Source organism: Argiope bruennichi, chromosome 8 (assembly GCF_947563725.1).
Source record: "Argiope bruennichi chromosome 8, qqArgBrue1.1, whole genome shotgun sequence".
NCBI lineage: Eukaryota > Metazoa > Arthropoda > Arachnida > Araneae > Araneidae > Argiope > Argiope bruennichi.
Window position 1 is genome coordinate 56,827,707 of NC_079158.1, and position 13,593 is coordinate 56,841,299.

Here is a 13,593-nt window from a genome sequence, read left to right on the forward strand (position 1 = left end):
CCCATCGTGTCCAGTGTTTTTCAATTGCCTGTTTACTTCATAAAACATCTTATGTTTAAATTTTTGCATTTTTAAAGTCCATTAAGCAGCTTATTTAAATTCTTTGATACTTTTGAGTACCTTTTAACTTTGACATTTCATCACATTTTTATATTTTTATAACGATATGATTTTAACCTTTTGTATTCTGGAAAATAATTGGATACATAATTATATATGTATCAGTATAAGAGTTCCTTTTAGTCCTCAAGAAATTCAAAAATAAAGTTACAGATTTGTAATAATTTCTAAAAATTTATGTAAGATTTTGGTATCATATATATCATTTGTATATCATATTAATTATAATATTCATTATGACTAAATCATAAAAACAAAGCGATGCATCCTTCAGAAAGGTGAGTCAAACTCGACATAGCTGTACAAAGGTTAATCTTTTGTTTGGAGGAGCTTTGTCTATTTCATAGCTCTTGCAATATAATAATAATAAAAATCAAAGCCAAACCAAACCGAAATCACATATCGTAAAATCAGCTTGTAATTTTTATCATGATTTGAATTTTTTTTTAATAACATTATTTTATAAGTGATTAGAATCATTGGAGTTTGAATCCTATGTCGACCAACTCGTGACGATAATTTCACCTTGCCAACATCTACCAGAACAAGTTTTATGGTGCTCGACTGAGATTTTGTGCTTTTTGTCCTTCAATGAGTTTTTAATTCTTATAAGGAAGTTGATGGTAAAAAAAGAGGAGCCGTTTCATAAGCAGTGTCAAGGTTTCGATATTATTTAGTTCGACGTTCACTTTAAAAGAGCATTTATTGGCGATTTTCGTCTCAGCGTCAAATCGGGTAAGGCAAAATTACTGAATTCAAATGAAAAAAGGTTTCGAAAATTATTAGTCTGTAACTATTTTAAATTGAAATATTCTTATGTAATTTACAAATTCCTAGAAAGGCTAGTTTTTTTTCATATTGCTACATGTTTAATTTAAATGATATAAAAAGATGCTATTCTATTTTATATTTAACTAGTTTATATCCGGCTTTGCCAGGTAGTAAAATCCTTTCATAAATAATATTTTAAATGTAAAAACTACTTTTTTCAAAATATTTTATTATACAAAATTCTTTTTTTACTTTAAAATATTTTTTAGTTAAAAATAAGAAAATTAACTGAATCGTCTGTTGCTAGTTTTCTCCAAAATAGCAACAGACGAATCAATTAATTTTCTCATTTTAACTGAAAATATTTTAAAGTAAAAAAAGAGAATTTTGTATAGTGAAATTATTTCATAAAAATTAGTTTTTATATTTAAAATTTTAAATGTTATATTAGCACAGAAAAATTTGATCAAAAAATACTGAATAAGAAGGCTTGTATTTTTTTTATCACGTTTAAATCATTAAAAAATTTTCAATATTTATACATAGTTTCAATTACTATTATTTACATAAAAATTACCATTTTTTAAATTTATTCATAAATATTACTTAAACAGAATGTAACATCTGTTTTATAATTTAGTAAACCTTGTAAAAATATTTGCAAGATATTATAAAATAAATTAAAAATAAAAATTAGTAGTAGAATAGTTCAGAGTGCAAAAAAAGCAACATTTCAGTTCAAATTAATTGAATATTTAATTAATTTTTGTATTTTGAAAAGTTGTCAGTACTTTTGCTTTTGTTTTATATAATAAATGCGTAAAGTTTAGTTTAGTTTTTCAGTTTTTTAGGTATTGATGTGAGCATACATACATATAATCACAATGACTTTTATTTGCATTAGCATTAATGTTTTTTCAATTTAATCATAAATATTACTTAAATAGAATGAAACATTTGCTATATAATTTAGTACACTTTATAAAAATATTTCCAAAATATACAAATTATAGCATTTTTAGTGAAGGATTTAGGTAATTTTCGGTCCAAAACAATTCATTTTCTTTTAAAAACTCATCAATTTTGTTTCCCATTTCAACATGTTCAATATATTTAAAAGTCAAAAGTATATGTTAAGGATTTATGTACTGTTTTTAGTTTAATAATTTCTTGAAAATGAATGCTCTTTTTACCATGATATACGTATTTAAAAATAAATAAAAGGATTAAAATAATAATAACAATCTTTAATTAAATAATTACAGATTTCTTTATTTATAAGTAGAAGCCTTAATTACTATGATAAATTATAGGGAAATATCACATTCAAAATTATCATTTTATAGAGCTAATCAAATGGAGCATAACATTATTAGCTAAATAAATAATGAATATTCTAATATATAATATATTCTGATAAATAAGTAAACATTCATATTTTCATTTTTTTATTAATGATTTTAACAAATCAGTGTAAAACCAATATATTATTCTTTATAAAATTTTTATATTTTTACAATTTATTTGCAACTTGACTAATAACATTTTTTAATCGACTTGCCTGCATCCCTCTGCCCTAGCTTGATAGTTACCGAATAGGAAAACTGTGCTGTCAGTCTATTTAGTAGTCTTTGAAAAAAAAAAAAAATTCTGCCTTAGTGCATGCCGATACTCTTTGTCATTTTCCTCTCTTTCATTCTATTATACGGAAAGTTGAACTCCCAAGTTTTTCCTATTCTCTGACTTTCCCCCATAACGACCTCTTCTTTCGCCAAGCCAATAGCGCCCGCCAAAGCGCGCCAAGGCCACATTTTATTTGCAACCCTCTCTCCTGGGTGGGTTTTCTTTTGCAGGACATCGGGCAGAAGCGGGAAAGATGCCTCGCAGGGGCCTGGACGCTCTCGTGTTCCCCGGCAAGTACCTGGTGGACAAGATCGCCGGTCTTAAAAAGCAACAGCAGGAACAGAGCAGGAGGAAGGTGACGGAACGGGAATTGGCCCACCTGCATCATAAGATCGTGAGTGAGACACTTCTTTTTGTTTCCGCCTGTTAAGAATCCGGTATTATGCTTCCGCTCGTTGGCAGTCCGAGAAAGGGCAGACGATACTAATCAGGCGAGGATTCTCGAATGTTTATTGTATGGATTTAGACTTTGCATTTAAAAACTTATTTCTTGTCCATTGGATTAATTTGATTGAAGATACTAATGTGGGGATTTTTTCTTGTATCATAATAAATAATTAATTTAACGAAAGTTATTAAAAAAAATTTCAAAATTCCATTTAAAGAATTATTTAGTTTCACTTTTTTTAAAGATTTTCAATATATCGTTATTTCTTTCATTATGTTATTTAGATTTAAGTCAGAAGATACGTGAGGGGAAAAAAGTAACAATTTGATATTGATATGTTATGTTCTTTCACATGTTTATAAGAATTTTACTTCATCACCATGGAAATACCCTATTCAAAAATATTTTATATCATTTGTATCTATTTCAATCAATGATGATTTTAAAATTCATTTTGTTGTAACAACTCAGTTAAAACCTCGAGTTATATATATTTTTTCCCTAAAAAGTAATAGTTTATAACTTTATTTTGCATGAAAGCAAAAGCATTTCTTAAAGTAGCTTATTATTTTTATTTTCCAAAATAATGATAAATAATGATTAAAAGGTAAAGCCTTTCATTGGATATGATACAAATGCATTAGATAATGAACTTTGACATTATCAACATCGCTTTCAACTGGTTTAACACAGAGAATTAATTTCTTCTTTTTTTTTGTATTAAAATAACAAGTTAACTGAAAAATATTTCATGTAAATTATCAATAATTTCCCTACGTTTTTAGAAAATTTTAATATTATGCAGTATTTTGCAGAGTCATTCTTTTTCAAATACAAACTGCATTTTTGTATAAATAGATATGTATATAAGACAAAATTCTGAGCTATCCTATGCCTAATTTTAGACAGATAAAAGCAGAAACAAAAATTAAATCTGAAAAAAATCTTTATAACAAATTATTTGTTCTTAGATTGATAAATTGTAATTAATTGCAAAAGAACTATTGAAATCATGATTACAGTGTGCACAGTAAAAATACAAAAAAAAAAAATACTTTAAAGCTTTATGTCATTTATAGACGTAATTCTGTTGAAAGAAGTTTTAATATTATTATAAAAATGAACCTATCGTTTCCAATGGTAGATTCATTATATCCGTAAAATCAAGGTTCATTTACTGTTAAACGATCTTTATATAAGCACTGAAATTAAATAAATACAATAATATTAAATTTTATGACTAAGAATTGCTATTAACTGCAAGCAAACAATCCTTAGATTCCTAGTTATTCCTCATGAATTTTCTTGAATTAAAAACACCATAGATGTAAAAGATTATGATAATATCAAAATATTTAGCTGGAATATATTATAGATAATAAGTGTTCCAATTTATATTATGGAATTTTGAATCAAAATTAAAAAAAAATAGTAACTGCATATTAATAGCAATTTAATCTTTATCTGTAGGAGTACTATTACTTAAGTATTAATGTCGAATTCCATATCTTCCATAAGTATTAATGTCGAATTCCATATCTTCCATAAGTATTAAAGTCGAATACCATAACATTACAATTTCCATCCGACAATTGTAATGTTTTCGTGTTTAAATACTTTATATTTAGTAGAAATAAAAAGGTTAAAGTAAATGTTTGGGATAAACCAAAATAGGACTACGGAATATTTTATAAGGTTGAATATATACCACTTATACAATCCTATTTTGTAAATTAACAATGTATTTTAAACAAATTGCCCTATTATAATGGAGAGATTTCATCTATAGGTTATATCAAGATTGATAAAGATATAACAGTTTATAATCCGTTTTTTTAATAATAAACATTTAATTTATTTACTTAGCAATGCATTATTAACAGTACTTGAAAATATTATTACTTTCCTACAAAAAAAATGATACCTATATTTAAATTCATATGTTAAATTCTCATTAAATATTTTGTACTGTATCTAATGGCATCTATAAATCTTGTTGAAATCGACAGTTTTGAATTAGTTCGGTTAAGATTTTATTCAATCCTAACTGATTTATCCGGTGAGAATATTTTAATATATTTTATCGGTAAGAAATTAATTTTTTAATTAATTGTCATGAAATTTTCACTAAGGTTTTCCATACCATTTACTATTAATGAAATTCTTTTTATAGATTTTATTCTGTAGTTTTTATTTCTATAGCACACAAATCTTTTGTAAAATTTAGTTTTATTTACATAGATGCAACTGGAGAAATTCGTATTAATTTATAGTTTTTTTTATGAATGTACGTTTCAAATCGTTTGGTGTTTATATCTCAAACAGCAACTATGCTAATGAAAAATAAAATAAAGAAATGGGAGGATTAAACAGATTTTACTATCTTGATTTAGGGGGAAAAAAGAATACTTGAACAAGTTAAAATAAATAAAGAAAAATAAGAAAATTCTTCTAATATCATAAATAAGGACTTCTACTATTCCCGTTCAAATGATGTTTTAATTTAAAACAAATATATAATTAAAAAGTCAAGCCACAATGTAAACTAGACAACGCACTTAAAAAATGTTTGCAAAGAAAATTAAACCAAATAAATGGAATGTTAACTAGTAATAAATGCAAAAATATTTAAATTAATTTGCTTATCATACAAGACTTGTTGAAATATTTTTTAATTGATTTTGACTGGTTAATATTGAAACTTAATAATAGAACAAAATACCATTTTGCTAAAATAAAGCATTTTTATACATCAATATTTTATTTGGGATGTGTGAAAAATGCAAGATTTTTAAAATAATTCAGGAACCATATCTGATGTGTAGCTCAAACTTTACAGGTTAATAATCTTTATAAAAAATCTAAAAAGTCTGATAATATTTTATTATGTTGCAGGACGTAGATCAGAAATAATACCAAGAGAATAAATTATGATTTATTTTATTAAATCCGCTATATTAAGTACATTTTCAAGAGTTCTGTTGTATGCGAAATATCCTATGGTGACAAATTAAATATTCACAAAGAATAAAACGAATCGATAAATGAAAAAAAAACCGAAATAACAAATATATGAATAAATAATATATGTAAAAAATGTAATATATGCCCAAAAGAACAAAATGAACAATATGATTTTATAGTATTTAAAAGAAAATTTAAGATATAAATAATATAAAAATATTCCGTTTATTTCAAAAATGAAACCGAAAGAAAATTTATTCTCAGTTTATCTGAAATTTAATTACGGTAGTTATCATGGCATCCCATCAAATACTTCTTCAAATGCAACTTAACAAGCACAAATAAAGGACAAAGCCTTATTTTATCTTACTGAATGGCAACATATTAAAATATATTTCATAGCTGCTAAATCAAAATGCAACAGCTCTAGCCAGTCGGCGTACGGCATTTTATGTAATGTACAGTAATCAGATATAAGAATTTAAGAGCACATATAGCTAATCTTAGCAAATATTTACATCAATAAAATATTTCGGAAAATTTAACATATGATTATCCGATATAATAATGACGATTTATTTTAAGCGTAACATAAAATGAAATTTTAACATTTTTATTAAAATGTGTGTTACTGATTGTTGAATTAATAGAAGCGGTGCAAAATACTTCAACATTTCTGAAAACTAGTACTTTTCTGTAGTAAAGTATGGCCACTGCATCTATTCATCTGCATTTGTTATACTATCATAAACAGCAAACGATTATTTTGAGAAAATCGATTTATTACTTGCAACTTCTAACCAAAAAGTTTCTTGTTACCTTTATGTATATAATATATATATATATATATATATATATATATATATATATATATATATATATATATATATATATATATATATATATATATAATATAATCCTTCTCACGCAGTAAATTTCGAGCCATGGAACTTTAATGAAAGATATAAAAATATTCTTTAAAGAATATTGCGTCCATACTTCAATTTCATTTCAAATCGAACATGGGATGGCCGGTCAAGATTAAGTATAAAAAAAATGGATTTTTATGCTTTAGTTTCAGTTTAAATATCATACTTATTTAGATTGATCAGAAATTAGAAATTGAAAATCACATTATATTTTTATGAAAAACTTATTTTCACCTTCTACGTTTATTTAATTATCTATAAAATAAAATGAATGCAAGATAAATATAAATGTAAGGAAAATTATAATGATGCATGTATAAATATAAAAAAAATATTTAATTTGTTATCATTATTAACTTCACATAAATCAATTTAGAAATCATTTGGAATATTTCAGAAAGCGCTTAAAATAAATGTAATTTGAAAACTGCAAGAGATCTTTGCAGTAACCGATTTCCTTATTAAAGAAATCTCTTCGGTTTCCGAATTCCATTCAATAATGTCTCAAAATACGTGTTAGTATATTATAAAATGGAATTTGATTTTACAAAATATTAATATTTTCAATGTACTTTTATACTTGTATATTTTATAATTTTATGCAAGCCTACAACAGCAGCTAAAAAGCGTAATTAATCATTTAATTCGATTAACCCCAAACATTAAAAAATTTCAACTACTGAGTAACTTGAGGATGTTTAGTTTAGAATGAATTATAACAAAATTATATAAAAAACATATTTGAATCAAACTGTAATATGAGAATGAAATTCATAGAGTAATATATTTTTACTTTTACTTTATAGGATATTAGACATACTCATCTTAGCAAATTTTGTAAAAATTCATGTCCTATAAATATATATTTTAGAATTCGAATTGATAAGCCTTAAGATATATAAATTTTATTTTATGTTGAAAGTTACTATCTAATTAAATGGCTTATGAGTTAAAACATTTGTCTTCACAGATGTTTCCATATAACACTGGGACAAAAATATCGATATTTCCCCGATTATTTATATTTATAAATTTCGCTAAAATATAGAAATCATGAAGAAGGCACGAATAATTGAATAGCTTTTACAGAAATATGAAGAACCTTTCGAACATAGTAATATACTTAATGAACATATATATCATGTTGCGAAAAAAAACAAGCCCGTAGTTTTAAAAAGAACTTGATGTATGTTTTTATGTTTTAAACTTATTTCGAAAACAATTTCTGATGAAACTTTCAAAACATATAAGCAAAATTTAAGATATTATACTTTTTGCTTCGTAAATCAGATATATTTAAACTATCTTTCATAATATATGAAAATAATATTTCAAACCACTAATGATATAATTTCTATCTATATATTTAAAATAATTAGTAAGAATCAAAGGAGTCGTTCCCTATATCGAACTATTGATCCGATTTCATCTAATTTTAATTTATATGAAAATTTGTGATCCGTAGATGTATGGTATCACTGCCAGTTCTAAGTAATATACAGTATTTTTTCTAAAAAAACAAAGCTTAGAGCCACTTTGCAAGCATATCTAACTAATTTGAATGATCTATGCTTGTTGTGCGAATATAATTTAAAATATTTTCTTTTGCTCTGATAAAATGTAGTCAGAATTTGTTTAATATTACAATGTTTCTCTTGTAAACTTCGCATAAGAGGAGATATAATTGAATTCACAGTAAATATCAGTATTACTTTTTTTAAGAATTAACACCTTTTTTTTCGAATTAAATTTATCAGGTTTTATTTCTATCATATAAGGCTCTCGAATATAAAGTCTTGGTAAAACTATTGGAGGGAAAAGGATACATTAAAGACATAATTTTTTGATTATTTTAAGTGAATCCTTTTTACTATTTGTAACCAAAAAAAGATATATAAAGTAGAATATACCGAAAATTGAATTGCTAATTTTAATGATATCATGATTTATGAATTGCCTTTGTTTGGAATGCTATTTATATTACAAAGTTGAGATTCTTATTTGAGCACTTGTGAAGAAATTTTCTTTTTAATTGTTGAAATTCATCAATTCACTATTTATTCAATCACAGATATTAACGATGCAATGATGCAGACTTTATCATAAACATGTCAAACTAGTTCTACCATTTCTTTCCAGACTAATTATCATAAATGAAAGTTTTTTATGGAAAGGAATTATTTGAAGCGTCACGTTCTACAAAACGTGGTAACATCTGTTACTAGAAACATCCAGGAAATAACAAGTTTATAAGCGTTATTTCTCATAGGAACGAAATTAAAGTTTCAGTCATATCCAAGTTTTGATGACCTAACGAAATACTACAGTTGTAATTAACTATTTTTTATTTGTTGTGATAACTAAACAGAAATAGGCAATTTAAACTGATGAAAAATTAATTTATTTAAAACAGAAAAGAGATTAAAGGAAAAAAAAATCGGAATTTTTAAGCATGGCTCACATCGAATGGTAAACTGCGTTTTGGTAAATATAATAATTTAAATAGCCCTTGATATTAATTAAAATAATATTTTAAATTACATATGGAAGGTTCTTCATGAAAAATCTTGCTAAATCTTGTTGTTAACGAAATCTTGTTAATCTTTTTTTTCATATAATGAAGAATTATGAAGATAAATTCGGCAAATGAGACTATTAAAATTACCAGGTCCAAGGTGAATGCTGAATTTTAGCGATAAATAGCACATTTAAAGTTATGTCAATTAATACGTTGATCATCTGAGAATTAACTAAAATAACTGATTGAAAAATTAATATGGTCTTTGGTTCAAAAGTAAATTACACGCTGAGTTATGATGTTAGGATTATGTACTTGTGAATAGGAAGGAGTATGAAATATAATCATACAAGTACACTGAATGTATTTTGAAACTAATTATTATTCCTTCCTAAATGTCTTTCAAAACGTTTGATGATTCATTTGTATCTGAAATTTATTTTCTTTCAATCATTTGCTAATATTTGACTGCACGGTTGTAATTACTTTTTAACACATACGCACACACAAAAAAAAAATCTCAAACCCTTTATGTTTGGAAGACGAAATCACGTGATCCATCAATTGTAATTAAATGTTGGAAAAATCCTGTAGCTTAATAAAGCGTCTTTTGGAAGTCGAATAAGAAAAGCTTTAAATGTTTAAAAATGTTTTACACTTTCTTATAATCAGTTAGCGACAATTCTTCCAGAAATTAATCTGAAATTAATTTCACAAAAAAATTTTATATTTTGATTTCTAGAAGAATTTTTTGGCTTATCAAACCAAATATGTTGGCTTTTCAAAACGCCTGTGTTTTTATGATAAAAAAAATTATCTTACAATCACAAACTGCTTTTAGCTCGGTTTTCATTTTTCTACTATTATTCATTTTCTAGTAATATCAAATTTGTCACGATGTGTTATTCTAATTGCATAATTTTTATGGAGAAAATTTTTCTACTCGTCAGATATTGAGTACGGCAAACAATAATAAATGCGTATTTATTATAAAATATTATATGAAGATAAAAAAAATGTAAAAGGCAAAATACCGACAATGCTCATATAATTTTATACACAGCTTTATATTTATCCATTTCATTTTTCAAATCTTGTGCATGATATTGTATTGTATAATGTAAATATCTTATTGGATGTGTATTATTTTTTAATGTTTTATACGAGCCTGGTTGAGTATCATTATGCTCCTTTGCATATGTGTAACCGTCTGTAAATTATGTTATCTCAAAAAGCATTCACTCTTCACTTCCACTATACGACGAAGTATTAACACTTGAATGCATAATTTTTTAAATTTCACAATATAAGTGTTTTTGGAAGAAGAAATTCGTATATAGTAAAAGAACCAACGGAAGTGGTCTCCAAAAACGTTTCTCGCATATTCTTGTCTTGTAAATATATCGCAGAACGCCTTGCATAGCATTGGCGTACAATAGTTACGAAATATTAACTTTTGGCAAGAATTTGTCATTTTTACTGAATCTATCATGTCATCCTTTGGGAATCATTTGATAATTCATTCCTGTCATGCGTTAATAGTATTCAGAAATCAAATTTGTTTCTTAGGCGCATTTTTCTCAACCCATTCAAACAAAAATTTGACACAAAACTGCACTTGTAATCACAAAATACCATACCAAATTTGATATATTTAAGTCACGGCGTTTTGGAATTATCGTGTTTACATGTTTCTGAAAGTACAGATGGACAGACGGTCAGCCAGTAGTTGGATTTGGCTCAAAATTTGACAAGCGTATATGCTTATGTTTGAACATCCTGACAGACGGACTTCTTCTGAGTAGATTTTGCTCAAATTTTGTTAAAAATCTGCAAAATTTGGTGTAAAGACCGCATACCGAATTTCAACTATCTAGTTCAAAACGTTTTTGAATTATCTTTGTCACAGACAGACGGGCTGACGGACATTTTCCAAATATTGTATTTTTCGGCTTCAGGGAGATCTGAAGAGTAGAGATTCGTCAAAATATCGAGTTTGAATTTTTTGGCGAATTCTATACTTTCTCTGTGCTATGTATACAAGAAAGAAAAAATACACAAAAAAATAAAAATAGAATTTTAAAACAGATTTCCTTATTCAAATTTTTTTTTCTAAATTTCTATTTTAAAAATTCTAAAAAAAATCTTCTGTTCTAAAAAAACATTTTTATTCATTATTAACATGAAAAATAATTTAAGAAACAAATTCTATATAGTGTGCAGATATAGAGGTAAAGGCGTGCCACCAAGCGTAATACATAATATTAAGCCGTGATTGATCCGAAAAGCGACGAAATTCTAGCAGTAAGCTACAGAGGTTTCTAGCTAAATCTCTTCTTATACAATTCTAACTTCTGTAATCGACTCGATTCCAGTGTGCCTGGAGATGGTTCTTTCTTTTCTTAAGAGATTTATTTATTCTCCGTAATGGATTCTCGTTGTCGTAATTCGGAAGGTCCAAGATATCCCTCTTTTCTTCCTTTCCATGGCATTTCTTTAGCAATGCATTTAGTGTAACTTCATGTTATGTTTATTATTTTAGCATCCTTATCCCAAATAACTTTTATGCCGAAGGGATCATTCTTTTCTGGCATTCTTTATTCTGATCACATTCCGAAAGATTTAATTCTTTTAACTCAAATTTTTTTCATGAAAAATCTCTCGAGTACCAACTGTATTTCTCGTATTGTAATAACAAAATTAGAGGGCAGTAACAAAATAATCAATGGGTTTTAATTCAATATATTCCAAAATTATTATTGTCATGAAAACAAACAATACCTGCTGAGAAATTGATACATTTCATTCTCTTTTTGTGAATAGATACAAAAGTTATATATATATTCTTTTCGTTAAACAATGCACATTTTTGTTATAGTCGCATTCTTATTGTTTCAACATGCTCTAACATTCTCCAGTAGCATGTCTATGTTTCTAAAAGCATTATTAGTATTACGGTTTTGGAGTTTATTCAGCGAGTTGGCAATGCTTGTTCCACTTAAACTTTATCTTAAATGTTTCCTCAATGGATAAACTTGCGAACTATTTGACCTGGAGACTTGCTGAGGCAACAAAATCTCACAAGAAACAGAGCATTTCACAATAGATTACCAGCACCACATCAGCAAAACCAGCGTCTCTGTATAGAACGAACTTTTTCGTTCCTTTTATTGCTTTATATAAAAACGTTTGCGCTGTATTTAGAGACTCATATAGAGCAGTGCTTGCAATAGTACGATAAAAAAATTAGTTTCTTTAGATATTAGTTCCAAAATAAGATTTTCACTTCCGTTTTTAATTTGCACGCATATTAATTTTTAGTTAACTGATACTATTAACTTCATATTTTTCAGTTTCATCAAATAGAAGTATGAAATTTCAAATAAATGCAATCTTTATTAAAAATTTAACAGCTAGGAAATTCAATGATCTGGGCAAACAAGACTGTCGCCAAATGCAGGCTAATATCTAATAGAAAATAGCCCGTTCATTTCTTGCAAATTCTTTTACTCTCTTTACGTCATCCTTGGTGGATGTTTTGGCACCATTAGAAATGTTGCATGTTGCCATAAAATAAAAATAATTCATTCAATACATTCAGTGAAATGTTAAACCAGACTAAACCATTCAGTAGTAATGTTATATGGTATCAGTCCTTTGATAATGTTAGAGATGTAAAATTCTTCAACTAAAGAGAAGTGTTAGCTACGTTCATGTCAGTTTGCTATAAATAAATCATTAACTTTTTTGATTTAAAGTACTAATCAGTGCAACTGTTTTTGTTTCCATAACATGGAAAAGAAGGAAAACTGCAGTCCACTGCCTTTTGTGATCCTTTGGTTTCTTTCATTTACTAACTTCTTACCATCTTATAGCATTCATGGATGAGAAAGCGAGATTTCTCATTATAATCTTCAAATGGATGCAAGTTCAATTGAAAAATAATAAAAGCAACAATATCACTTGGCGATCCGTGAAGAATTCAGCATTCTTCACGCAGTCAGTAAGGCATAACTGGATTATCTCAACCTGGCACTTAGACATTTCCATGTATTTGAATGACTGGCTTCTGTTAATAGTAATAAGGACATTAACGTCAATTATATAATATCCATCATTGGTCCATGCATCAACCCTTGACACAAGACGTATAACCCACGACCCATGATGAAAATACTGTTGTGAGTAGATATGGGCGATTGGAAACTGAACTCATAAAC

General features: G+C 26.6%; 1 protein-coding gene across 2 annotated transcripts in view; it reads left to right on the plus strand.

The window, feature by feature from the left end:
* Nucleotides 1-781: 781 nt before the first annotated feature.
* LOC129980901 (uncharacterized) overlaps nucleotides 782-13,593 on the plus strand; it is a 78,171-nt gene continuing 65,359 nt past the window's right edge. Inside the window, exons 1-2 of one of the 2 annotated variants that reach the window (XM_056091374.1) lie at nucleotides 782-855; nucleotides 2,745-2,908. In XM_056091374.1, the coding sequence (XP_055947349.1) occupies nucleotides 2,768-2,908 (141 nt within the window). In that variant the 5' untranslated portion in view covers nucleotides 782-855; nucleotides 2,745-2,767. Of the gene's footprint in view, nucleotides 856-2,485; nucleotides 2,909-13,593 lie in introns of those variants that run through there. The other variant, XM_056091373.1, reaches the window with a different exon arrangement.